Source organism: Dendropsophus ebraccatus, chromosome 15 (genome assembly GCF_027789765.1).
Source record: "Dendropsophus ebraccatus isolate aDenEbr1 chromosome 15, aDenEbr1.pat, whole genome shotgun sequence".
Taxonomy (NCBI): domain Eukaryota; kingdom Metazoa; phylum Chordata; class Amphibia; order Anura; family Hylidae; genus Dendropsophus; species Dendropsophus ebraccatus.
The window spans coordinates 21922472-21949662 of NC_091468.1; the positions used below are offsets into that span (position 1 = coordinate 21922472).

At 46.0% G+C, this 27191-nt stretch overlaps 1 protein-coding gene across 4 annotated transcripts in view; it reads right to left on the minus strand.

Annotated features, from left to right (window-relative positions):
* Positions 1-4050: 4050 nt before the first annotated feature.
* The window catches only part of EPHX1 (epoxide hydrolase 1), a 28789-nt gene continuing 5648 nt past the window's right edge, over positions 4051-27191 (minus strand). The window contains exons 1-9 of one of the 4 annotated variants that reach the window (XM_069954247.1): positions 24885-25049; positions 17463-17647; positions 17131-17311; positions 12267-12494; positions 11429-11558; positions 10571-10785; positions 7025-7133; positions 6253-6378; positions 4051-5840 (exon numbers count right to left, since the gene is read on the minus strand). In XM_069954247.1, coding sequence (XP_069810348.1) covers positions 5639-5840; positions 6253-6378; positions 7025-7133; positions 10571-10785; positions 11429-11558; positions 12267-12494; positions 17131-17311; positions 17463-17642 — 1371 coding nt within the window. In that variant the 5' untranslated portion in view covers positions 17643-17647; positions 24885-25049 and the 3' untranslated portion in view covers positions 4051-5638. Of the gene's footprint in view, positions 5841-6252; positions 6379-7024; positions 7134-10570; positions 10786-11428; positions 11559-12266; positions 12495-17130; positions 17312-17462; positions 17648-18665; positions 18755-23661; positions 23723-24884; positions 25050-27191 lie in introns of those variants that run through there. The other 3 variants (XM_069954246.1, XM_069954248.1, XM_069954250.1) reach the window with 3 other exon arrangements.

Consider the following 27191-nt stretch of genomic DNA (forward strand, 5'->3'; position numbering starts at 1 on the left):
ACCACCGCCATTACCACCACATAATGATTACTACCACCATACTATTACTAAATAACATCCAGTATACCAAGACCAGTGTCCCCCCATACACTGACCGATATAGGAGGTAGATAATAGTACACAGGCTCTGCACACTATATAAGTGAATTCACTGCAGTTACATCCAGTGGCTCACAGAGGGCATTTTCTCGTATCAGTCGCTCACTTTTCCTTTCTTCTCCAACTGGCCTTGCCATCATGAAGACTTTTCCTGGTCACAACTCATGTCTCCCAGACATATTTTAGGCTCTTCGCTCCAGCACCAACCTTACCTCTAAATAAAGTCCCCATCTGTATTGTGTCCACAGTTGAATGGGCTGCCTGCAGCACCCAGCTTCATTCTGGGAGAAGCAGAACAAATAGCAGCCATTTCGGGAACATCACTCCTAGTTTAGGAATGTCCCTGGATCCAGAACGGTTGGGAGGTATGCAGGGGCGTAGCTAATGTCTCCTGGGCCCTGGTGCAAGAGGTCAACTTGGACCCCCCCTTTCCAAGCGATGCTATTGATAGATAGATAGATAAAATCTCAAGACTGATATTACCAATACCACCAGTATATAGAAAATATTATCACCACAAATATTGCCGCCATACTGTTACTGACCAAATTCTGTATACGGAGACCAATATTGCCAATAATACTAGTATACCAGTAAGAGGCAAATATTACCGCCACACCACTACCATATTGTCACTGACCAAATCCTATATACTAAGATCAATAAAACACAGTACCAGATTACAAGTAACAAATATTACCACCGCATACTGGCTAACACCACCACATACTGACGAATACCACCACTGCTACTGAATTATACCACCACATACTGACTAACACCACCACTGCTACTGATTAATACCACCACATACTAACACCACCGCTGCTACTGACTAATACCACCACATACTGACTAACACCGCAGCTGCTACTGAATAAAATCCACTGTACAAAGATCACTATCACATACAATCTCATACAGTCATATAGAGGGGGACCCAGCTCTACGCAGGCTCTTTACACCATATTCATTACAGTGCAGATAGATTTAGTGACTCACAGGGGACGTTTTCTCTGATCAGAGTCCTTACCTTTTCATTTTCTTCTCCATCTGCCCTGTGCTGTTATGGGAACTTCTCCGAGCCACAAATCCACGAATCTGCCAGACAGACATATTCCTCACCATCCTCATCTCTATACTGTCACCATCCTCATCTCTATACTAACTGCACATTTGTATTGGCCCCTTTACACCCTCGTTTAGTGGGTAGGCTGACTATGTGACCCCCTTATAGTATATGCCCCCCTCTGTGTGGTCCACTATAATAAAAGCCATATTGTATACACCCCCGTGTAGTCCCCCTTATAGATGGCCCCCCAGGTATTCCCCTTATAGATGGGCCCTGCATGTGTTATCTCCCTTATAGATGGCCCCGTTAGCCCCCATGTAATCCCCCCTAATAGATAGCCTTCAAGTTTCCCCTTATAGATGCCCCCCCAGGTAATACCCCTTATAGATGGCTCCCCTCAGGTAATACCCCCAGTGGCGGTCTTTGGCACCAAGCACCCCAAGCGATCGCTTGGGGCCCCCAACATCCAAGGGGGCCCCCACGCTCCGCTCTTGTGCTCAAGACCACTGGACAGGGCCGCTGCCCCGCTCGCTGCTGCCATCTGAACTGTAACTATGAGCACTCGTAATAAGCGCTCATAGTTACATGCAGCAGCACTGACAGGGCGGGAGACATTGGCTCCCTTCCTGTCAGTCACTCTTGTGGCCGCAGGAAGGGTTTTCCCTGCGGTCACAAGTGGCAGCCTTGTCCTTGTGGTGCCGGCGCTCCAGTGACATCACTGGAGCATCGGCGCCAGGACAAGGGGAGTGCGGCCTCTTGTGATCGCAGGGAAAACCCTTCCTGCGGCCACAGAGTGAAGAGAAGAGGAGACGCCCGGACCCAGGTGAGTATAAGTGTTTGTTTTATTGTGTTATATACTATATGGGAGGAGGAGCACACAGGGGTCTGTTTAACTGGGGAGCGCACATCGGGGGTCTATATTAATGGGGGGAGCACACAGGGGGGGCTATACACTACTGGGGCTTTACAAAGGGGTCTATATACTACTGGGGGCAGCACACAGGGGGTCTATATACTACTTGGGGCAGCAGAATGGGGTCTATATACAACTTGGGAGAGCACACAGGAGGTCTATATCCAAGTGGGGGAGCAAACAGGGGGGCTATATAGTACTGGTGGGGCACACAGGGGGTCTATATACTACTGGGGGAACATACAGGGGTCTATATTCTACTTGTGAGGAACACAGGTGGTCTATTTATAACTGGGGGAGCACACAGGGGTCTGTATACTACTGGGGCAGCACACAAGGGGTCTATATAATACTTCTATATATACTTCTGGGGGAGCACACGGGGGGCTATATATAACTGGGGGAACACACAGGGGTCTATATACTACTGGGGGAAGCAAACAAGGGGTATATACTACTGGGGGCAGGACACAAGGGGTATATACTATTGGGGGCAACACACAGCGGTCTATTGTTTTGGAACGCGTGTCGAGGGGGGGGCCCCAGACATAACTTCGCTTGGGGCCCCAGAAATGCCAAGACCGCCCCTTAATACAACCTATTAGATGGCTCCCCCGAGGTTATACCCCTTATAGATGCGCCCCCCCCCCCAGGTAATACCCCTCATAGATAGCACCCAGTCTGTGCAAAAAAGACAAAACACAACAACTCACCTGACAACTTACTCCCCCGCCGTGTCTCTCTCCTCCTGCAGTCCGGTCTGGCTGTCGGCTGGCACGCGGCTCCTTCGGTCTGGCTGTCGGCTGGCACGCGGCTCCTTCGGTCTGGCTGTCGGCTGCCGCGCGGCTCCCCCGGTCTATCCCGTCCCGTCCCCGGCAGCACAAGCATCAGTGAGGTTAGTGTGTGCGCTGGGGATGTTACTTCCGGCACGGGGGTGCTTGTTATAGACGCACCCTGCACTGGAAGTACTTCCCCGGTGCACACTGACCTCACTGATACATGTGCTGCTGGGGACGGGACAGACGGGGGAGCCGCGGGTTAGCCGGGGGGGCCATCCCAGCCTCCTTCTTGTGACCGCAAGCAAAATCCTGCTTGCGGTCACAAGAGGGAATGGGAGGGGGCAGTGTGGTGTCAAGGGGGGGGGGCCTCGCGGGCCGCCGCGACCACGGTAGCTACGCCACTGGAGGTATGCAAGACAGAGCTTAAGGAAGCATGTCTGGTGTCTAAATTCACTGTTGACTTTAAGGCCAGGATCTTTGGGTTCACCTAATACTGTGTATTATTTACACTGTATAAACTTAAACCAGTCTTAACACGCGCCAACACTGGATCATGCTATATGATAAGTTAGAAGCCGGATGGGTTAGACACTTGATCTGACATTAGACCACTTAGGCCTCCTGCACACGACTGGAATGCTCCCATTGACTCTGAATGCTGGAGTTTGTGTTTGGTATTGCAACTCACATCTATTGAAGTGAATGGAGCCAAGGTGTAATACTACACGCAACCTGAGGACAGGGGCAGCGCTGTTTTTGGTTGAGAACAACAGTCCCACCATGTACCACAAAAAAAAGATTACGTTAGGCCATGTTCACATTGTATAGCCCATGACAGGGCACGGACAAAGCATAGGCAGGGTAGGCAACCACCTAGGCAAGGGGTAGGGAACCTTGGCTCTTTAGCTGTTGCAAAACTATAACTCCCATCATGCATAGACAGCCAAAGGTTTAGCTTTGCTTTGGCTGTCCAGGCATGATGGGAGTTGTAGTTTTGCAACAGCTGGAGAGCCAATGTTCCCCACCCCTGACCTAGGGCGTCATCTGGCAGCAGCAGGTAGGGACACATTGAAGTTAAAAAAAAAAAAAAAAAAACAATCGCAGGCCTTCAATGGACAAGTAAAAGTGTGGCATTAGTTGTTTGAATGAGCGCCAATCCACCAGTAAATCGTCACACCGCTCTCTAATAAGGTTATTCCATCAGTTTTATTACTAATACAACCCATAAAGAAATCTAATCTCTGCAAAAAGATTCATTCACAATAAACAATCGCTAGTAGTAATATCAGACCATTATAAGGCATTCGGTTTGTAAAAATTAAGAATTTAACACAAAAAAAGTTTTGTTTTTATAAAATGTTAAGGAAACAGAACAAATGGAAAATGTAGAAAGTAATGGTTCAGTTGCTGAGAAGATTCATATTACAGAGACACATTTCCCTTACATGTATATAAAAACTGGTCCACTACAGTGCTGTGGGTCAATGTGAGGAGAGTGGCACAAATCACCACTAGAGGGCGCTCTCTCCTGTATAAACTATCCGGTGTGTTATCTGACTTGTCTATGAATAGAACAAAAGATCAGAACAAGTAAAATTTCTGTAAATCTCATCCATACCCAGTTATCACCTATGTGCGGCTCTCTACATGTTCTGTAGCAGGGTGCAGGTCATGAACCACTGCAAAATTACAACTCCCAGCGCAGGTGTTGCTAGGAGTTATAGTCTGACAGCAGCTGGAGGCTTACATTATGTATGGGGAAGGGGCGCACCATAAGTGTTGTTAAATGTGTCTTATTACTGTATGTGTGAGGGGTGGATGTGTCTCTCCCTGTATATGGGGTGGGGGGTAATGTGTCTTGCACCATATTACTGTATATGTGGAAGGGTGGGTGACTTGAACAGTACCACTATACATTGGGGGGGGGGGGAGGTGGCTTGCACTACCACTGTATATGTGGGGGATATGGCTTGTACTGTGTCACATTCCTGGCACCAAATTAAAGGAGAAGGCCAGCCATTTTGAAAATCCAGCAGGGGCAGGGGGGAATTTGATGAGTAGGCACTTACCTGTCTCCGTGCCCACGGTGAGCAGTGCGACCGGCCTCAGGACCCCTGCTGGAAGGCATTTTCCCCCCAAGTTGTAATGATGTCACATGCCTGTTCCGATTGACTGGCCGCTCAGCCTATCAGTGATTGGTGTGGTATCTCACCCCAGGTCACTGAGTCGGGTTGTGATGTGTGCAGCACTGAGATCCCGAAGCCCGGCAGGGGTCCCGAGGTCGGTCCCGCTGCTCACTGCAGGCATGGTGACTACTGGTTATAAAATTCCCTCCTGCCCCTGCCAGATTTTCAAAATGCTCGGACTTCTCCTTTAAAGAGGGGGGTGAGGTGGGGGGGGGGGGGGGCTTAAACCGTATGGGTGAAATGTGGTTTGTGAAAAAATTGTGTGGAGCATGAGGCGAGAGCATGAGACGAGGGGGATGTATATGTTTAGTATGTCCCCACCTGTGTATGGGGGGCACCCATCTTACCCTCAGTTCTTCTGTCTGCAAAATCTACAACTTCCACCTTCTCCGGGGTACTGTGCCACCATCTTCAGGAATCATCATAAGAATTACTCAGAAATGTATCCAAGACTTTTCTATAAATTTCTACAAAAAATATAAGTGCTATAAGAGCAAGTTGAGGTTATGTCTGTCCTTAGCGGAGCGCCCGCAGCAGCAGCGGCGTCAACAGTGAAGATACATTCCGTCATCTAGAATTTAAGACGTCATCACTTCTGTTCCACTTTCCCTACAAACTGCAGGATATCTTTAGCCAGAAGCTCCGGCTCTTCAAAGGCTGCAAAATGGCCGCCCCGGGGCATAAGGTTAAAGGAGACGATGTTGAGAAATTTCTGCTTGGCCCAGAGGAGGGGACAATGCAGGAGCTCATTGGGGAAGGAGGCGACACCGGTGGGGACCTTGACAGGTAGTCTGGAGGAGATGAGAAGGGAGATGGTGAATACAGCTGGAAACAACAAGTACAACATATAAGGCAGAATTGCCTTAGTTTGTGCTATCAGCTAAACATGGTGGCCCAGTATACAGCAGCTTGTGTTGTGAGAATAGCTAAAGAGGCTGGCGGAGCATGTGCCCCCTGTACGGGGATCGGAGAAAGGGACCAACAGGAGTAATTAAAGTTTAGCAGAGTAAAACATGGTGGAGGGGAGAGGAGGGGGATGCAGCTGCAGCTTCTCACTTTGTATTTTAGGGCTCTAGATACAATTTAAAGTACAAAGCTACCTGGAGGAGTGAATACACCTTCACTGTAATAATAGATAGATAGATAGATAGAGAGAGAGAGAGAGAGAGAGAGAACCCACCAATCACTGCAGAGGTTACATACTTGTCATGTTTGGCCGTGCCAACTCCTCTGCCCATGTTCTCCTTGTAAAGCCTCATGGAAGACACAATAGAGCCGGTGAGCCAGTAGATCATGATGTTGGTCAGAAGGTCATCCAAGGTGTACTTTCTGGAGGAGACCAAGAACTCAGTATCAGCTAGGCCATTAAACGTGACTTTATATAATAGGGATGCTAAACTATAATTCCCATCATGCTTAGACAGCCAAAGCATCATAGCAATTGTAGTTTTGCAGCAGCTGGAGGGCCGCAGGTTCCCCTGTTATATATATGGACCAGGACAAGCTGAAACTAGACATGAAGACTAATGCGGTACACAGCTGCTGTGTATCTAAGCATCTGAGTAACATCGTTATGTCTGTGGTGATAAGAGGAGGCTGCTGTAAAGTGATCTGTACAGCATGGCAGCTCCCTGTGGAATGACCTCTTCACAGGTCACAGAGCGCGCTCAGTAATGTTTCACATTCATCTCAAGGAGACAGAGTCTGGCTGTTACCGTCTATGTACATAAGGCTTGCTGTAAAGCATGTCACTAAATGCTGTTAAAAACAGCTCAGGCAAGAAGGCAGCCCCCATAACAATGTAAGAAAGATGAAGTAAAAAAAGATTACAGTCAGAAAAAAGATTTGGTATCTGAATCTAATCAGTAAGAGAAAATATAGGCGATACATGCCCTTCCATTATTGTGGTCACCCCTCCCTCCCCCCCATCTTTAGCCGGTGTAGCCTCTCCATCCATATAATGGACATTACGTACTTCTCTAGGCCGCCATCCTCATAATCACGGAAGTTCGGGTCTGTCCAGGTAGAAAACTTCTCCAGAATATAAGCAGCAAGTCCTACAGGAGAGTTGTTCAGACCACATCCTGTAAAGGGGGGAAAAAAGAGGGGGGGGGTCACTCTGCAGCACAGATCTGCTTGGAAGTGAGCAGTGAAATCAATGAGAACAATATGGAGGGGGGAAAAATTCAACACACATATAGTAACATTGTAAAAATAACTTAGGGAGAAGGGGGATGTAGCTGCAGTTTCTCTTTGTGTGTCTATGAACAGCATGGTGTGGGAGAGGGAAGCGGTCACTTTATTGGTTCACATAAAAACCTGCATAGTTACCAGCAGTACTCACACAGGACCTTTCCCTTACTTGTTTGGCCAATCACATGGCAGCACCTACTGCTCTTTGCTATGCCGCACTGATCAGGGTGGCACGTGTCATCGGATAACACTAATACAGGTGACATGTAGGCAGAGAGGAGGGTTACTTATGCACTGGGTTTGCAAGGTGCTATGTAAGCATAAAGGAAAGCTGCAATAGGACCACTGCAAGGAGGGGCTACATCACAAAAGCAGCGAACTACTGAAATTGATGCCAAACTAAAAGGGGGAGGGAGGGGCGGCAGCTCTGAGTACATAGTAGTAATACATATTTATACAAGGGACAGCTGCCCAGAACTTTATGGATGGTAGTAGATAAGTGGGAAATCTTTCCCTTCAGGCGCTGTGTGGATCCCCTGGAGGAGGCAGACAGGCTCAGGATGCATGCACATTGGTCCAGTTTCTCTCCCCCTGTCTGCTTGAGCAGAGTCCCAGCAGTCAGGTATGGGGGAAGGGGGGGGGGTAAGGAAGTGCTACAGCTTGCAGCTCTTCAGGAACTCGGAAAAGCCTCTTTGTACTACAGAGTAAAAGCATTTTTCTACATTATGGAAGCACAGTTGGATCTGTGAAAGCTGACAGATTCCCTTTAAGTGATCTACAAGTATGTAACAGATCACATGTAGGGAAGTTGACTATTTCAGTGAAAAGATGGACTACCAGTATATCAGCCGATGCCTCGAGGCGAACATGTTGTCATCTTTGGACTGATCTTGTCTGTGACGTTCTCTGGAGCAGATTATGAGTAGGCACACGCTGCACATTAGGACTCTATATATACCAGCGGCGGCAGGCAGGGACTTGGCTCATTGCCCTGATATTTCATTAATATTTGGCTTTAAGCAGGAGCAGATGCCGAGTGAGAACAGGATCGAAGTCTGATTCAGCTACAGATCTGCAATTAGGTGAAAGAGCCGCGGCGGAGATCTCAGATTAATGGCTTTAATTCATGAAAGCGACAACCAGATCCGGGCCTGGGTATATATGGTACTGGCGTCACTGATCCTGCACAGTCTGTCTGGCATCCATGGAGCGCACTGAACAAATGGCTCTAAACGGATTATCTAATATTATGTCCTTAAAGTGAACCTGTTACTGATAAAGCTCCTAGGCCAGAAGTAGGGAACCTTGGCTCCTCAGCTGTTGCAAAACTACAACACCCATCATGCCTGGGCAACCAAAGCTAAAGCTTTAGCTGTCTTGACATGATGGGAGTTGTAGTTTTGCAACAACAGGAGAGCCAAGGTTCCCTACCCCTGGCCTAGGCCATGGCTTTCCTGCTTGTGGAACTACTACACACAGCATGCCCTGTGGCTTTGGCCACCAACAAAACTACAAATCCCACTATGCCTTAAAATAAACAGTAAAGTCCAATGGCCTCCACTAACCCCTCCATCCTGCTCCACTCCAGTCATTGTACGACTACACCTCCCATCATACCCCGACAGCTGCGCCCTGTTGTCTACAAGCTGTTACGGAACAACCCGCTTACTATAAATGATGTTCATTTTGACCTCAAGTGGGATCAAACTTGCCGCCCCACTACTACTCCTATTATGCCCTGACACCCTGCTATAAAATATGGATATGTTAGGAACTGTAGTATCACAACAGTTGGAGTCTTTCACATTGGAAACTACTGTCGTGTTATGTCCAATGAAGCTCTCTGACACACATATATATATATATATCACACTTGATAGAATTGGTGGCAACCTGATTCCAGATCTAAAAAGGTTCCTAAAAGATGGAAACTGATTGGTTGCTTTGGGCAATCTCCACTGTGCAGAATGGACGTAGTAAATAGTGAGCGCTGTGTATAACACCACACCACATACTCCCATAGGGAACATACGCCGCAACAAAATGTCTTCCCACACAGGATGGGCGAGGTGAGATGCCTGCAAGGAACACAAGCGCCAGATAACATGTAGGATGTTTTACAACTTCTAACAGGACAGATGGCGTCAGGAGAAGCTGGATAGCTGGAGGTAGAAGACGTAATGCAAACTATATTTATCCCTGTTGGTAAATCTTTCCCATACATTACAGGAGAGCATAAGGATGTCATATCTATGTGATATACAAAGTAGTATGAAAGCCAACATGGTGTAGGGGATCTGTCCTGTGCGGTTTTATACAGTGGGTCAGAGCACACAAGGGTCACCTGTATCCACAGTGAATGGGGATGAACTGCAATAAAGCACACAACCTAGGAGAAAGAGTGGCGCTGTTTCTGCAAGGCAGCGGCCATGTTTTCTGATCTCATAAAACACCTTAAAGGAGGTGCTCCTGTGAAAAATAAGTTTTTAAATCAATTGGTGTCAAAATGTTATACAGATTTGTAAATGACTTCCATTTAAACATCTCAAGTCTTCCAGTACTTATCAGCTGCTGTATGTCCTGCAGGAAGTGGTGTATTCTTTCCAGCCTGAGGCCATGTTCACACTTTTTAAAACACCGGTCATTCTGTGATGCCCGACCGAATCCGAATTCACCATTGCACACAATGCGCTCCGGCCACACGCTCCATTGTGTGAACGGACAGGTTCTCTGCGGTCACTATTCAATGAATAGCAGTCGCAGAAAACTGACATGTCAGTTTTTCCTGTGGCCGGATTGAATCCCCGGCCGGAGCGTATACTGTGTGTATACGCTCCAGCTGGGATTCCATTCATTCAGAGACAATGTATGGTTTGTATAAATCACGGCCGTTGTTGCAAATTGCAACAACAGCTGTGATTTATACAAACCATACGTTGTGTGAACATAACCCCAAGGTGCGGTTAAACTGGGGTAAAAAGGTGGAAATTGCAAGAGGAATCCTCGCCCGCTCAGTGTGAACGCACCCTCACACAGCGCTTTCTGCTGCCACCAGGGACTGTCCAAAACTGTAGCAAATCCCCATAGAGAACCTCTCCTGCTCTGGACAGTTCCTGACATGGACAGAGGGGGCAGCAGAGAGCACCGTGTGAGACTGGAGAAAATACATTACATCCTGCAGGACATACATCAGCTGATAAGTACCTGAAGACTTGAGATTTTTAAGTGAAAGTAATTTACTAATCTGTATAACTTTCTGAAACCAGATGAGTTAAAAACAAATGTTATTTCTCCGTAGTACCCCTTTAAGGACTCCCAGTTTTCTCACCTGCAGTATCTGGCTTGGTGGATTGGATGTGCATGTAGCCGCTCTCCTTCATGGTGTTAAAGAAAAACTTTTGCGCAATGGGAAACATCCTCCTCACATCCTCGTCCTGAAAGCCAAAAAGCCCCGGGAACCAGCGACCAAAAAATATGGAGAGCAGCACAGGCAGACTGGGGCTCAGCACGGCGACCATGTTCAGATGCAATCCCTTCACGTTACTAAAAGGGGAAAAAAAAAATGTAGAAAAACATTTCCGTAAATATGGAAAAAGAAGAAAAATGAGGGCGGTCACTCACCACAATAGTTGAAGATAAATCCTTTATTCATCCAGGAATGAACATAGCAGGGAAGGGGGAAGGTGAAAGAACGGGTGCAATCAGACAATCTGATTGTCTGATTGCACCCGTTCTTTCACCTTCCCCCTTCCCTGCTATGTTCATTCCTGGATGAATAAAGGATTTCTCGGCAACTATTGTGGTGAGTGACCGCCCTCGTTTTTCTACTTTTTCCATGTTGGACTGTATGCTTTGGCGTTCAGCATTTCCACTAGCCGTGCATATCATCCACGTTACAGCTTGCCACTCATTGAATCGCTCACAGGACTGTGGAATTAGTAGTGCCAGCCGCCCAGCTCTCACTCTACTTGATTTCTGTAAATATATTCTCCTGCTGTTTACAGCATTTTTTTCAGCAGATTAATGTGAATTCACCTACAACCAGTAGGACATGAGCCGATGCGTACCCCTTACCTCAGTCATCTGCCACCTCCCTGTAGACTGATAATACTTGGCCTCTAATGATATGGAATCAGCTGCAAGTGACAGATAGCGGGGGTCATGAAGAATAGCGCACTAGTGTTACCTGGGAGCAATCTGGGAGAGGATTGTGCAGATCATTGACCCCCAGTCTCCTCCCTGCGCATAAAACTCCCGGAAGCCCAACCTCCGCATCAGCTTGTAGAAGATCCGAGCGACCGCGACAGAGTCACATCCTGAAAGAAGGATACAACAAAAATACATTTTTCCCTTTAAGTCAGGGAAGGAGAACCTGCAACCCTCCAGCTGTAAGAAAACTACAATTCCCATCATGCCTAAACAGATAGTTGTGCAGCAGCTGGAGGGCTGTACGTTTCCATTCCCTGTTTTAAATACATTTAAATACATAAAAATGTGTTTGCTCTATGCAGTTTATCATTCACATGCAGGAATACATTTTAGTATGGAAGGAGTAAGAAGACACCTAAGTTACAGCAGTCCTTTACTTCCTCCCGGTTGATGTCCGTTGCAGAAGGACATAACAATAAAATGACAGATAGAGATAGAGATAGATAGCTATAGATAGATAGAATCTTAAGTCTCTTAGCCAAGAAGGGATTTACAAGTTTTGTGCATCCATGGAGGAGATCTGCTAGTTCATACAGTCCTGTGATTGCAGCAGCCTCTACACCAATTCAGTCAAATTCTGCAGAGCAAGAGGATTGTGACCATAGGAGTGTACTAACAGGGAATATGGGACGAAACAAGAGGGGCAGGTGTAATGTGAGCTAGCAGGCTTGTTGACACAGTGACCATGACTGTACTGCAGCTCTACTGTGGGTGTAACATGGTGGACAGTGATACTTTACCCATTAGTAAATAAGGAAAACCTACGTAAGTGGTCCTATAGCTAATAAATTGCTTTCTATACACACCCACAGTACCTTGCTTGTGAGAAGCTTCTGAGAAGCCATACCCAGGAATGGACGGACAGATAACCTCAAAGATATGCTCATCGCTGAGGCCGTGGCTGGCAGGATCGGTCAGGAGGGGGATGATTTTGTAGAATTCATAGAAAGATCCAGGCCAGCCGTGAACCATGATAAGAGGCTTCGCCTTCCGACCCGCGGGGAGGTTTTTCGGCTTTACATGGAGAAAATGGATATTGATGCCTGGAGGAAACATACAAGAAGTTGATCTAGAGAGAGTCTTTGGTAACATCCCTTTAAGAGCGACTTTGGTCCCATTCCTTTAAGAGTTAATTTGGCCCTGATAACTGATCTGACAACAGGTTAGCCCAGTTTACAATGGCAATGACATCACTTCCCAAAGTTCACATTGCTATAACAAACACAGAAAAAGGGGAACAGAGTTCTTCTACCTCCAGCAAATAATAAACCCAAGCCAGGGTCGTCATGCCCAGACAGCCAAGGGCCATAACTATTACAGAGATCATATTTAGATCAATAAGTTGTCTGTAGAACAGGACAGGTCCTTCTTTTGTGTCCCTACCAATGGAAGTGAATATATTCTAGAGAGTTACACTGTATGAAAACTCTTTTAGGGTGTGTTCACACCTACAGGATCTGCAGCAGATCTGCAGCAGATTTGATGCTGTGTTCAGTTATTTAAATGAAATCTGCTGCAGAAAATCAGCTGCAGATCCTGTAGGTGTGAACGCACCATTAAAAGGGGTATTCCCATCTCAACTGTTATAGTTAAAGGGTTATTCCACTCAAGTAAAATACATGTTAAATCATCCCCCCTCCTAGAAGCTAACAATTCATACCAGTTATTACCTTTTCAGTCTCCTTCCCCCAGTTCTCAGCTGCTTTCTGCTGAAGACACAGAAATCTGTGCTTTTCTCTCAGTCTCTCCATCCTCCCTCATGTAAACAAGTCCCTGGCCGGCTGTATCTGCATGGTTTCTGTGGGGCCAGGAGGGTGAATCACAGTAGAGTCACAAGTAACTTAACCTTAGATTAACTCTCCCGCTTTACACAGTACAGAGACAGCTGGCCAGCAAAACTATTTACATGAGCCATCTCAGAAGGGAATGGGGAGGAGGAGCAGCTCCTGTACAGTTTTCTGTGTCTTCAGCAAAAGAAGCAGCTCAGAACTGGGCTAAAGAGACAGAGACAGAAAAGTTAGTAACAAGTATGGAATATATTGTCGGTCTCCAGGTCGAGCAAGCAGTGGGCTGATTGGTGTGTGTATAGATATTGGCCCTGATTTATCAAATGGTGTAAAATTTAGACTGGTGCAAATTGCCCACAGGAACCAATCACAGCTCCTCTTTCACTTTACCAGAGCTAGAAGCTGAGCAGTGATTGGCTGCTGTGGGCAGTTTGCACCAGTCTAAATTTTACACCATATGATAAATCTCCCCCATAGTGTATAAATGCTGTATAATATATTATATATACAGACCACTGCTTTTAGTGCAGAGTGGTGGTCTGTAACCTAGACAACGAGCTGTCAACAATGGGAGGAAAATAGCAGCATATCAGGAGAAGGTGGCAAATTTGCTAAATGAAAGTATTTGCACAAATATGCACGAGTCCTACAAGTATAAGGCTATGTTCACACAACGTACGTTCGGTACTAATCACGGCCGTTGTAGCCACAGGGCGTGAGTAGTGTGGAACTTACGTTGTGCTGAAGGCTGAGGGAATCCTGGCTGGAGTGTATACACATTGGGGGACATTTATGAAGTCCGGTGTTTTTTACGGCGGGCTTACAAATGTCCCGCAGCTCCGGAGCTCAGGGGATTTATGTAGAGGTGCATTGCCTCTCCATAAATCCTGTATGCACAGAGGCCATCCGTGCGAATAATCTCAGAGCTGGCGTAGGTTTCAGCATAATTTTTCCCTTGGAAAAAATGATAAATGCGGCACATGCAGAGACCGCGCCCCCCTCTGCGTGCTGCCACACACCCCTCTCCGCCCCACTGGTGAAGATGGAGCAGATTGGCCCAATGCGAATAAAATATTTGCAAAAAGACCTTTTGTGAATACTTTTCCGCTAATTGGGCCAATCTGTGCCGAAAAAAGGCATTTTCGCCTTTTAATACATCTCCCCAATGGTATACACTCCGGCCGGGATCCCTAGTGGCGCCGCGAGAAACTGACATGCCAGTTCACACAATGGAGCGTGCGGCTCCATCTGCACGCTCCATTGTGAGCAGCGGGGAATTTGGATGCGGCCGCATCCAAATTCAGGTCACGGAACGGCCAGTCTCTTACCATGTCTGAACATAGCCTAAAGGCCCTATTCCACGGAGCGATTATCGGCCGTGGAATAGAGGGCAACGATCAGCCAAGATCGTTCATGTCGGCTGATCGTTGTGTCGCTTGTTTTTCAAACATGTCGAAAAACAAGCAACTGATACGGCAGCGATCTGCTGCCGTCGCTCCGTGGAATAGGAGCGGCGGCAGCAGACCGCCGCTATCCCTCATGGGCTGCCCGGACGATCTAGCAATCACTTGGGCAGCTCCCACGCACCTCCCCGCGGCCCCTCCCGCACTCACCTGCTTGCTGACGACACATGGAATAGTGGCGGCAGTGAGCAGGGAACGAGGAGCAAACGAGCGCTAATAGCACTTGTTTGCTCCTCTGCATCGCTCCATGGAATAGGGACTTAACTATGTTAGCTGATCACAGACATTGAGTTGCATTTACAAGAAAAAGAAAAAAAAGTTGCATTCCTGCTAAATGGACTTTGCCCTCTTTGATTTTCCAGAGAGATTAAAGTATGTGACAAATATACACATCAAAGGAGATGACCGGGAAATGTGCCATAATTAATCCTGGTTATTTCTAGAAGCAACGTCCTTCTGTAACTAATTCTGGGGGAATCATATTTAATTAAAAACCTACACATTTCCCACGTGTAATATTCCCACTGGACCAGGGGAAGAAACTAGGGCAGGAATGACAGATAATTACGGAGCGGGACGATTGCTCATTAACCAACAAGTGGACGGCGAGCTCAGAGATAATAAATCTGACATCAAGATAGGATCTGTGTAAAAGGTAAGCGCAGTTTAAAGGGCCATGACATCACGTTCTAAAGTTCACATTGCTATAAATATGTGTGTGTGAAACGGTTTAATATACAGTGATATAGGTATAGCTCCAGCCATCTTACAATGTAACACACATGATACTATGATAGCTAAGTCAACAGGGAAGGTAGAAAGTGAAAAAAATAAAAACTTGTGGGTTGGGCCACAGCATCTGTGTTGAGGGTCAGTTCACATGTACAGACTCGCAGCGTAAATCTCGCTGCGAGTCTGTCAGGTCCTGGCAGTTCACTGTCACTACATACTCGCAGCTGTCTGAACGACCGCTGCATGTATGCAATTCTGCCGGCCCCTTAACCCCTTCAGCTCCTGCTCTGTATACATTACCTCTCGTCGCTGCACGGGGTCCCGGCGTGCTGCTCTCACGCCCGGCCAATCAGTGTGGCTGCGGCTGGGCAACACACTGATTGGCCGGGCGGGAGAGCAGTACGCCAGGACCCCGTGCAGCGAGGAGAGGTAATGTATACAGAGCAGGAGCTGGGCGGCAGCAGAAGGGGTTAAGGGGCCGGCAGAATTGCATACACGCAGCGGTCGTTCAGACAGCTGCGAGTATGTAATGACAGTGAACTGCCAGGACCTGACAGACTCGCAGCGAGATTTACGCTGTGAGTCTGTACGTGTGAACTGACCCTTAGAGTTTCAACAATCTGGAGTCAAAGTCATCAAACCTAAATCCAATTAATAGGATATCGATTCTTAAGAGTCCTTTTACACACAACTATTTCATGGCCGTGGTGGCCACAAATGAGCACCGATCAGCACGGCTCGTTTGCTGTGCCTTTACACGGCAGGAGAAATCTAGCAGATGAGCTGCATGAACGATCCATGTGTCATTCATGCAGCCCTGGAAACTGACAGAACAGTTATGTATATAGGATATGTCCGTGCTGACAGTTTTCAGATCACAAGCAGCAGTCTATACTTACCAGTCACACTGCTTGTGAGACGCTATCTGCCTTCCTGGTCCTCACTTCGGGCGAATCTTCAGGTCCCTCCTCAGTCATTCTGGAGGAGGCAGCGGCCTGAAGATACAGCCGGTGGACCAGATTCCGGATCACAAGCAGCGTGGCTGGCAAGTATAGACTGCTGCTTGTGATCTGGAAACTGACAGCAAAGATTATATATAAATATTATATTACACACACATATACATATCTGTTCTGTGGGCCTCCCTTTATCTTTCGCAGCCACAGAAACCAACCCCTGTTTATATAGGAAGATGTGCGGCCAATAAGGATAAATTTATTTGCGGGTACAAAAGATGCGTACCAGCCAGAAATCGGGCATTTGCCCTGTCTTCAGCTAGTCGCTCCCCCTGTTACACAGCCCATTATTAACTCATTAGTCTTTAATACGTTTTTCCGCTTTCCAATTGTTCCAATTTCCAAGAGAAGTCTGGAAGGAGACTGTACTGTGTCTTTCCAGACACTTAAAAAGTCATTAGATTTGGGTTAGGCAAATCAGATTTCCATCAATAATTAGAACAAGCAGGGAGAAGCACTCAGCTTGTATCCCCAGGTCAGCTAGATAGGGTGAGGGGGAGTCAGCACCTAGACCCTAAGCTATTAAGACTTTTGACAAGAATATATAATTTTTTATTTTTTTTTAAGTGACAATTAGTCAACACATTTTATGCTATGCCAAGACTCCCATAAGACTGCAGCATTAACATGACCTCCATGTGTAACTATAGGGGGTAAAGACATGATGTCAGGAGCAGGTACCTTCAATCTTGGTCTTGAAGTGTGGATACTGGTTCAGGATTTCCAGCTGCTTTTTCCAGTTGAAGCGTTCTCTCCAGTAGGACACCACCTTCCTGAGATGCTTGGAGTTGAAGCCATAGTTGAAGCGGCTGCCCTCCAGAGGCTCGGTGTACCTGGTCTCATCGATACGACGGAACAAGTCCTGGGAAGAGACACATGATTAGAGTGGTCTAAACTATGTATGTCCACCTATAACATAAAGCAAGGGGTATTCCTATAGTATCACAATCCTCCTGTTTATGGTGAACGTCCACCCAAGATGACCCAGTACACAAAAATCACAACCGCCTTACATTCAGTTCTTCATCAGAGGTTTCAATCTTGAAGGGGAGGATTTCTTCACTGTCGTCTTCTTGTCTGGACCCGGCGCCCCACCAGCCGTCCCCCATGGCCAGGGTGTCATCTTTTGTTCTAAACACAAAGTGGTAAAGGATCGCCCCCACTAGGAGGGCTGCCAGGATCTCCAGGAACATGATTTCTGCAAGAGAGGACAATAAACACTATAAATGACATGTCCTTGTGAGCGGCCTTATGACTGGAACCTTCTCCTAATTGTCATCGGGGGCCTTAGTATACGTGCATCAACAAAGAGCCAATCCGTGGATCCATGCTTTACCTCAGGGGATGGAGAACCTTTAACCCTACAGTTGCTGCAAAACTACAATTCCCATTATTGCCACATAAATTGACCACCATTAAAGATTATCGGAACGAATTATTGATCTGTATATAGATGGATATTAGAAGGTAGAACCACCAAACAACGATCCATCGCAGCAGAGCGCCATCACCTATGGGCTCCCAGGGAGCCCCTCCTACAGATTCCTGAGACACCCACGCCCGCACTTACCTGCTTGCTTTCAACACATGTAACAGGGAACGAGGTGCAAGCGAGCTCTGACATGACTGGTCGTCGCTCGCTTTCTACCGCTGATCAGCCCTTGCACTAGGGGCCCTACTCAGTGTCCTAGACCAAACACATTGTCTCATGCAGAAATCAAGTAATTGTCCAGTATAAGGGTGCCTTCACACATACCGTATCGCTGCATATTTGTCGCACAAAACTCGCATGAAACTTGCACGAAAGTAGCTGCGTTTTTTGTGGTGTTAAACTCTCCTGTGAAAATCAAAACTCGTATGTAAAAATCGCACCAAACATGCATCAAAATCGCACCAAACACGCAGCAAGAATACACATACATGGACTTATAGCAATCAGTATCACTGTGGATTTATGTGTGAGAAACTCGCAGCGATAAATCCGCAGTGATACGGTATGTGTGAAGGCACCCTAAAAAAGAAGAGATATATAAATCACTGTAAACAACTACAAAGGGCAAAGTGCGTGGTTTGTACAAAGTGGCCAAAGGCAACACACGCGTGAACCTACAACAGAAGGTCAAGACCAGCACCCCACTTTTGTAAACAGTCTATCAAGTGAAACTTTCCTTCAATCTCTGTATCTAAGGTGACTTATCCCGCACGATCTCTATTACCTGCTGGTCTATACAATCTGTTGTCTTTAGGAACCAATCAGAATTGAGATTATGGACAATGGGGGGGAAATTTATCAAATCCTGTACTGGGGAACAGTGCCCATAGCAACCAATCAGCTTTTTAGGTCTTAAAAGGACTTTTTTTTTTTAAATGAAAACAGAAATCTGATTGGTTGCTATGGGCAACTGCAGGATTTGATAGGTCTCCCACAATGAGCATGACTGGTTACTAAGGGCAACACAAAGGGGGGGGATTTATCAAACATGGTGTAAAACGAAACTGGCTCAGTTGCCCCTAGCAACCAATCAGATTCCACCTTTCATTTTCCAAAGAGTCTGAAGAATGAAACATGGAGTCTGATTGGTTGCTAGGGGCAACTGAGCCAGTTTCACTGTACACCATGTTTGATAAATCTCCCTCATTGATTTTTCTCATAGTTACAGTGTAGACAGGCCCCATTTTGGACAGAAAAGGACGACCTAGGTTCAGAAAAACATTGCTTGTTCCAAAGCCAAGTATACATTCATCATGGTGAGTCTCCTTTAAGAACGAGGAAAGTCAATAAAACACCAGGCTCACAATAAACCTACAATAGTATCAGGAGCAAACATGGTCGCTCACCACCTTTGTTTACATTTCACGATACAAAGGAAACGTCCAGGAAATATCCCTGTGAACATGAAGTGAGGAAATCAGGATCCGTCAACAGCCTGAATGTTTTATAAGACGATTATGACCCTAGGCTTGTATCTGGAAAATATACATTTACAGCAGGTTCTATTAGAAGAAATAGCAATTGGGTGTGTTTCAGGATAAATCTACCACTAGGGGGCACACATCAATTAAGCAGCAAGAGTTTTATGCAGTTTACTATTATACTTTGTGTTTAAGAGGTTATTTAGGATGAGAAAAGGCACAGCTACTTTCCAGCAATAACAGAACCACAGTGACAGTGACACTTTAAGATCTCTGCTTGCTGTCATTTAATATAAGCTGGCTAAACACTAGATATATGTTGGACGATATAAATGATAGTGTGTCCCAACATCCCGACAGAGGATATCATGGAGAGAAGGATTAGACATGTTGGATCCCTTTGTTCTTGGGGAAATAAGCCAGGAAGAAATATGCCAGAAACTTATTTATCTCTCCCCATTGAAAACACGTACATGCTCGGCTGAGATGAGTGTGCATGTGTATATTGTAGATGGCTAACTACTGATTGTTTAGCTGACAACCATCTTATGTGCAGAGCCAGCTTTAGGGCAGTAAGCTTAAGCCGCTGCATATGAATAGTATTGGATTTATCTCCTCTCTGGACACAATCCAAGACATTGTCCCGAGTGCAGGAGGACTGTAGACAAACTGGACCATGATCCTGACGAGGGGGGAGATAGAATAATAAAACCACTATAAATCCTCTCTTATCCCCTGACATGTAAACTGATGGGTGAGGATTCTTTTTCAGCTATTTTTAGATGTTCTTGGTGCTAAAATACCAAAAAAAGAAGGGAAAAAAAAAAAAAAAAAAAAAAGTACACTAAACTTCAGATCAGTCTCACTGTAATATGTCCTACCAGAGAAGTGGGGGGGGGGGGGGGGGGGGGGGAGAATGAGGCCATAATGAAGTGACTCAGGGTCTGGGCATGTCCGCTTACCATAAGAGCCAGCGAGGTACAAGGGCAGATAGTCTGCCAACCTATACCCTGTAATGTGGTGGGCTCCGACTGGTGGCCCTCTGGATGCTGCAGAACTACAACCCCCAGCATGATCAGACTATGAAAGTGAACTGCTTCACACTATCTGTGACACAGGACCTGATATAGATTATATATTATAATTTTATATTATATATATATATATATATATATATATATATATATATATATATATATATATACACAATTTCACTGCACAGACACTAGGGTATCTCCTGCTCTCTGTAGGGGAGGCTCCTGTTGGAATGACACCAAATGTTATGGATGAACAATACATTTTTTTATTTCATTGCAACATTGGCACAACATGTCCTTGCTCCGAATCGGAGGGCCTAGATGTCCGGCCACGGCCCCCGCAAAGTGACTGCCAGCTATTGTCTGCCCTGCGAGGTCACAGAGGATGCCCCAGCATATTGTTACATACAGGATAGCACCATTCACTTAGTATAGGGCAGGGTTCCCAAATATGTGGCTCTCCACCTGCTGCAGCCCTTGGCTAGGCATATTGGGAGTTGTAGTTTTGCATCAGCCATAGGTTGGGGAGGACTGGTACAGGTGTTACTCTTTGCGGCCATTATCTTTTACAAGGCCACGCTATCATCAGCTTCACCATGTACAAATAACTGTACAATATCGGTGCACGGCCCCCAGGACACAGTAGCTCAGTTCTGTTTAAAGTGTCACTGTCGTTTTATTTATTTTATTTTTTTTGCAGAATTCAATAGTACAAGCGATTTTAAGAAACTTTGTAATTGGGTTTTTTTGTCGAAAAATGCATTTTTATCATGAAAAAGCAGTTTGAATCTAACCCCCTGTCTTCATGGTTGTCTATGGAGAGGGGAGGGGTGGAGGGAGATGAGGCACCAAAACAGGACAACAAAGAGTTAATTTACAGCTACATCACCGGGCTATCTCCTCTGACAGTCAGCATTGACCTCTCTGACCTCTAAATACTGGCTTTCACACATCTCCCACTGTGTAATCCCTTGTTCTCTGCTGGCGACTAATCTCCCTCCGTCGTCCTCCCCCCTCCCCTCTTCATAGAACAGACAGGGTTGTGTCTGATGCAACAAGACACAATTTCCTGATAATTTGCAGTGAATGGAAAAGAGGAGGGAGGGAGGGGCACCTGGGGAAAGTCTTTTTGAATGCAGATAATGGCAGATTTGCCTAAAAAACCCAATTACAAAGTTTCTTAAAATCGCCTGGACTATTGATTTCTGCCCCCCCCCCCAAAAAAAAAATACGACAGTGACTCTTTAAAAAGCGATTTCTCAGCTAATATAGTTATACTTATGACACAAAAAGTGCCAATCTGCGATGTAGCCTCAGTATAAAACTATATGAAAACTTTAATAAGCACTTTGTATATACACCGCACTTCCTACCATTAATAAGGAAAAAACTCACAACATAGTATACTTAAAAATTATGGGCATAGATAGAGTACACCTTTAATGAGGCCTACAAGTCTAACTATATTGTATACTTAAAAATTATGGACATAGATATAAAAAAAAAAAATTATCTATTTTATTAAATAAAATATTAACACATATTAAAAACAAGGAGAGAAAATATTATTGTGCTACTTGCCTATATGGCTGACATAGGTCTCCATTACTTCCCCCCCCCCCCACCTAATACTGTCACTATCTAGTGAAGCGTTTCCCAACCGGGGTGCCGCGGCACACTGGTGCGCCGTGAGAACCTGCCAGGGGTGCCGCGGGATCCCGGTGGGAAATGCGACACTGTCCCTTTAATATCCCTAGAAGCTGCGTCTGCGCAGCTTCTAGGGATATGCCGATCGGTTTGATGTTCCGCCCACTCACACAGTGAGCGGGCGAAACATTCAATCGAGCAGAATATCGGAGCTGGACCTGTCAGCGTCCTGCTCTGACATTCAATCCCATAGGCCGCGGCACTTCATGCCAGCAGCCTATGGGACGCCGGGACGTGACGTCATCACGTCTGCTGGAGGTTCAGTCCCCGCGGCTCACAGGATGGAGCCTGAAGAGGAGGGAGAGCTGCTGCCTGCAGCCACACAGCGCCGATTAGGTGGGTAGGATGTTTTGTTTGTTTAGTTTTTTTTTTTAAACTATTGGTGCATATTGGTATACTGCAGGGGGCATTATTAATATATGGGGGCATACTGCTCGGGGCATTATTAATATATGGGGGCATACTGCAGGGGGCATTATTAATATATGGGGGCATACTGCAGGGGGGCATTATTATTATATGGGGGCATACTGCAGGGGCATTATTATTATATGGGGGCATACTGCAGGAGGCATTAATATATGGGGCATACTGCAGGGGGCATTATTATTATATGGGGGCATACTGCAGGGGCATTATTAATATATGGGGGCATACTGCAGGGGGCATTATTATTATATAGGGCATACTGCAGGGGGCATTATTATATGGCGGCATACTGCAGGGGGCATTATTATTATATGGGGCATACTGCAGGGGGCATTATTATTATATGAGGCATACTGCAGGGGGCAATATTATATGGCGGCATACTGCAGGGGGCATTATTAATATATGGGGGCATACTGCAGGGGGCATTATTAATATATGGGGGCATACTGCAAGTGGCATTATTACTGTATGAGGGCAAAGCAGGGGGCATTTGTACTCTGGCCTCATGGCCATAGTACTTCTCATTGTACACCTTTATATTGCAGTATATGAGCCACACAATTATCAGCACCATATACTGTGGCGCTATACAGTGCACATCACCACAGTATATGGTGCTGATAATTATGTGCTCATATACGTGGGACTGTATGTATGAGTTTACATGGGACTGATATGTATAATATGTACTGTTTTAGTGTCATTTTGTGCCATTTTGGTTGGTGGTGATTTTTTAAGTATAAAAAGTGTGCCGCGGCTCAAAATAGGTTGAAAATCACTGATCTAGTGTCTACACATATCAAGAATGCTCAAAACATGTCCAAGAACTCTCCCATCGTGTTGTGACTGTCCTGGTGTCCAGACTCTAGTGATATAGGTTTACAATTTCCATCCCTGTATTGTGGGTTTGTCCTGTTATGTTGCATTCTGGACATTTTTTTCTCTCCTTGTTTTTAATATTTGTATTCATTATATTTTATTTAATAAAATTTATTTTTTGTGGATATCTATGCTCATCATTTTTAGGTATACTATATAGTTATATTTTTAGGGCTCATTAAAGGGGTACTCCCCTTTTTTCACAATCGTTGGGGAAGGGGGTAAGTGAATTACATGCACTTACCTCCCCGCTTCCAGCTGCCTTCCGGTCTGAGATGAGACTGGACCATTCTGCGGTTGTAGCGGTGTCCCACTTCTGCTGCTGAATGGCTGAGCGAGCCTGAGACGCAGGAACGTTCTCCACTTTCTATACACACAATTTATGCGCCCTCTGCCCAGCCGGGCGTGCATCTACAGTCAGGGGGGGCCATTACCTTAGGGCCCTATTCCACTGGACGATTACCGTTCGCATAATCGTTAACAATAAACAATCCAAACAACCGCTATTACGAAAGACCTGAAATCGTTCACCCATTTACATGGAAAGACAATCGTTACTTATTCAATGCGAACAATTTGCGAACGAGCAACGATAAAAATAGGTCCAGGTCTTATTAAACAATCAACGATTTCTCGTTCGGTTGTTAGTTGTTAACTACTATTCAAACGATTATCGTTTGGATTCGAACGATGTAACGATAATCGTCCGGTGGAATAGGGCCCTTACACCAGGTCTCAGGGCAGACAATCCGATGACCCCCCCAGCTTGTCTCATAGTGACTCTCTGCCGACCTCACCCACCTGTCAGGGTGCAACAGTGAAAACCACAGTGCTAACCAATGCTTCAGTCATGGACCAAGACTGATCATTAGACTTAGAAAAATATGGCCGCTTTTTCCAGAAACAGCGCCACCCCGGTCATCAGTTTGGAAGTAGTTTTGCAACTCACTTCCATTGAAGTAAATCAAGTCCAATTGTAATACCACACACAGCCTGAAGACAGGGGTGGCGCTGTTTTTGCAATAAAGTAGCTGTGGTTTTTTTCAGTACAGAATGAACACATATGAGAAACAGGGGGGGGCTAGAGGACAATTAAAGGGGAACACACAAATCTACAGAAGGAGAGAATAAGAAGGTCCCCCCCACACACACACACACACACACACACACACACCTCCATTGTCTTACAATATATACAGCTGTATAGTAGGATGAATAAACCATATACTGTGCAAGGTGTGAACACAGCCCTGCTCGTTTATCAGGGAGCCCAGATATTTCCTAAAGATCAGGCAGCGGGTGGGATTTCACTCTGCCCGATCTGTGTAGGGTTATACAGCCGCTACCTACTGCAAAACGTATAGATCATCGGCCGATCTGATCGTGCATGATAACTGGAGAAATAGCAAGATGCGATGTGCGCGATCAGACAGCAGAATACACGGTACCACAAGCGGTAATAGTCACCTGTGTGAACAGCGCCCTCCTCAGGATCAGCGGTGTGCGGCAGCTCCCTGGGATCAGCGGTGTGCGGCTGGCAGATCCCCAGTGATCGGTCTCCAGCTCCGATCACTGATCACTCCTCTCTGTCTGTTACATCCAGGGGCAGAGCGCACAGGGAACAGGCAGGAGCGATGCATGACGGGACTTGTAGTCCAGGAGGGTCAGATTACTGTGTACAAAGGTTATATACACAGCAGAGAGGAGGAGGAAGGGCTCTGTAGCAGAGAGGACTATGCCATGTGCACAGGAGAGGAAGGGTACAAAGCCACAAGGAGGCCATGCTGGGAGTTATAGTTCTACTACAGGGGATCCACAGGTTGAGACAGGCCCTCAACATAACATGCTAATAGATGATAATAATATTATTATTATTAATAATACTACTTCTGGGTCTCTTGCAGCCAAGGAGTCTGGACCCCAGCGCCCCCTACTGGCAGGACCCCATAGGGACAAATATGGTGCCTGTAGACCTATATGTGCCCATACTGTACCTCCTACATGGCATGTGATTGCAGTGAGGAGGGGTTGGATGAGACCTTATTCCATTACACTGCTGCACCATACAACTCTATGATAGTGTGGTGTGACTGGGGATGAATGTTTTCCAGCGGAGCACCCTTTAAAACAGGAATGGGAAACCTTCAGCCTTCCTGCTGTTGCAAAACTACAATTCCCATCATGCCTGGACAGCCGAAGCTAAAGCTGCATCGGAATGGCGCCAAAGAGGAAGGTAATAGCCATACTTGCCTCCTCATCATCGCCAGACCAGTAAGCAGATATAACAAACCTTAAAGGGGTTATCCAGCACTACAAAAACATGGCCAATTTCCCCCTCTCGTCTCCAGATTGGGTGGGGTTTTGAAACTCTGTTCCATTGAAGTAAATGGAGCTTAATTGCAAACTGCACCTGAACTGGAGACGAGAGGGGGAAAAGTGGCCATGTTTTTGTAGCGCTGGATAACCCCTTTAAGCTGTGCTAGCCATACCCAGGCAAGTAATCAGGAGGGTGGCAGGACACGGTGTACCACAGACAGGCCTGACCCGGGGTCACTGCCAGGATGATATACATTGTATCTGAGGTTATTTGTGATGCTCAATGATGTGTAAAAGCAGGGGAAGGTGATCAGCCATGTTGGATTTCATTCTCATGGTATGTGAACAGTATCACACATGTAGGGCTTAGATACTTTTTCTGGGCTGGTGTATCATAAAGCAGAAGCTTTACAGATTTTATCTTGTACGACAAGCTTAGATACAGCAGCTTAGCATAAAAAACATTACACTGTGTCATACATTAGAGGAGAAGATACAAAAACGCAGTGATAAGCTTAGATACAGAACCTCATCAGACATTATCACATACACCAAGCTTAGATACAGCATCTTAGCAGACTATCACATGTGGTAGGCCTAGATACACCATCTCAACAGACAGTATCAGACGACAGGCTTAGATACACCAGCTCAGCAGACAGCCTCACGCATGATAGGTTCAGACACATAGTATCACAGACCTAGATACACCAGCTTTAGCAGACATCACACAATATGCTTAAAGGGGTACTCCAGCGAAAAGCTTTTTCAGTAATTGAAACACATTACAAAGTTATATAACTCTGTAATATGCTTCAATCCCCTATCTGCCCCCCTTCCCTGTCTTATCCCCCACCAGGAAGTGACGTAAATTCATTCTTACCTAATGACCGTTTACCCCAGACTGCTCTTTGGCAGCCATTTTATGACAATGACATCATCAAGAGGGAGGCGGGTCTTAGCCCTGTTAGGCCAGCCTTCCTTTGTCAGATGACTCAGATTGCTCAGCTCTGATTGTCTGAACAAGATGTAAGCCATCTAACAGTTCTACAGAGTCAGTTAGACATCACAGGAGACAAAGTGCATCATGGGAAATCCCAAACCAGGAAGTGAAGAAAAAATGAAGACACCAACTGGAGTTTCAGGGACCTGCAAACAGCGGGAAATTCAAATGGAGACAGACTCAGGAGGGATGGTGAATGTAAAAACTATGTTTGATTGTTTTTGTTTTTTTTAATCAGCGCTGGAGTACCACCTGTAAATCCTTGGCTCAGCAGCAGTACCACACACAATCAGCTTAGATACACAGGACAGTATCACATATGACAGACTTATGGTGCGTTTACACAGGCAGATTTGTCTGACAGATTTTAGAAGCCAAACCCCGGAATGGATTTGAAAAAGGGAGAAATCTTAGTCTTTCCTTTATGACCCGTTCCCTGTTTATGGTCTGTTCCT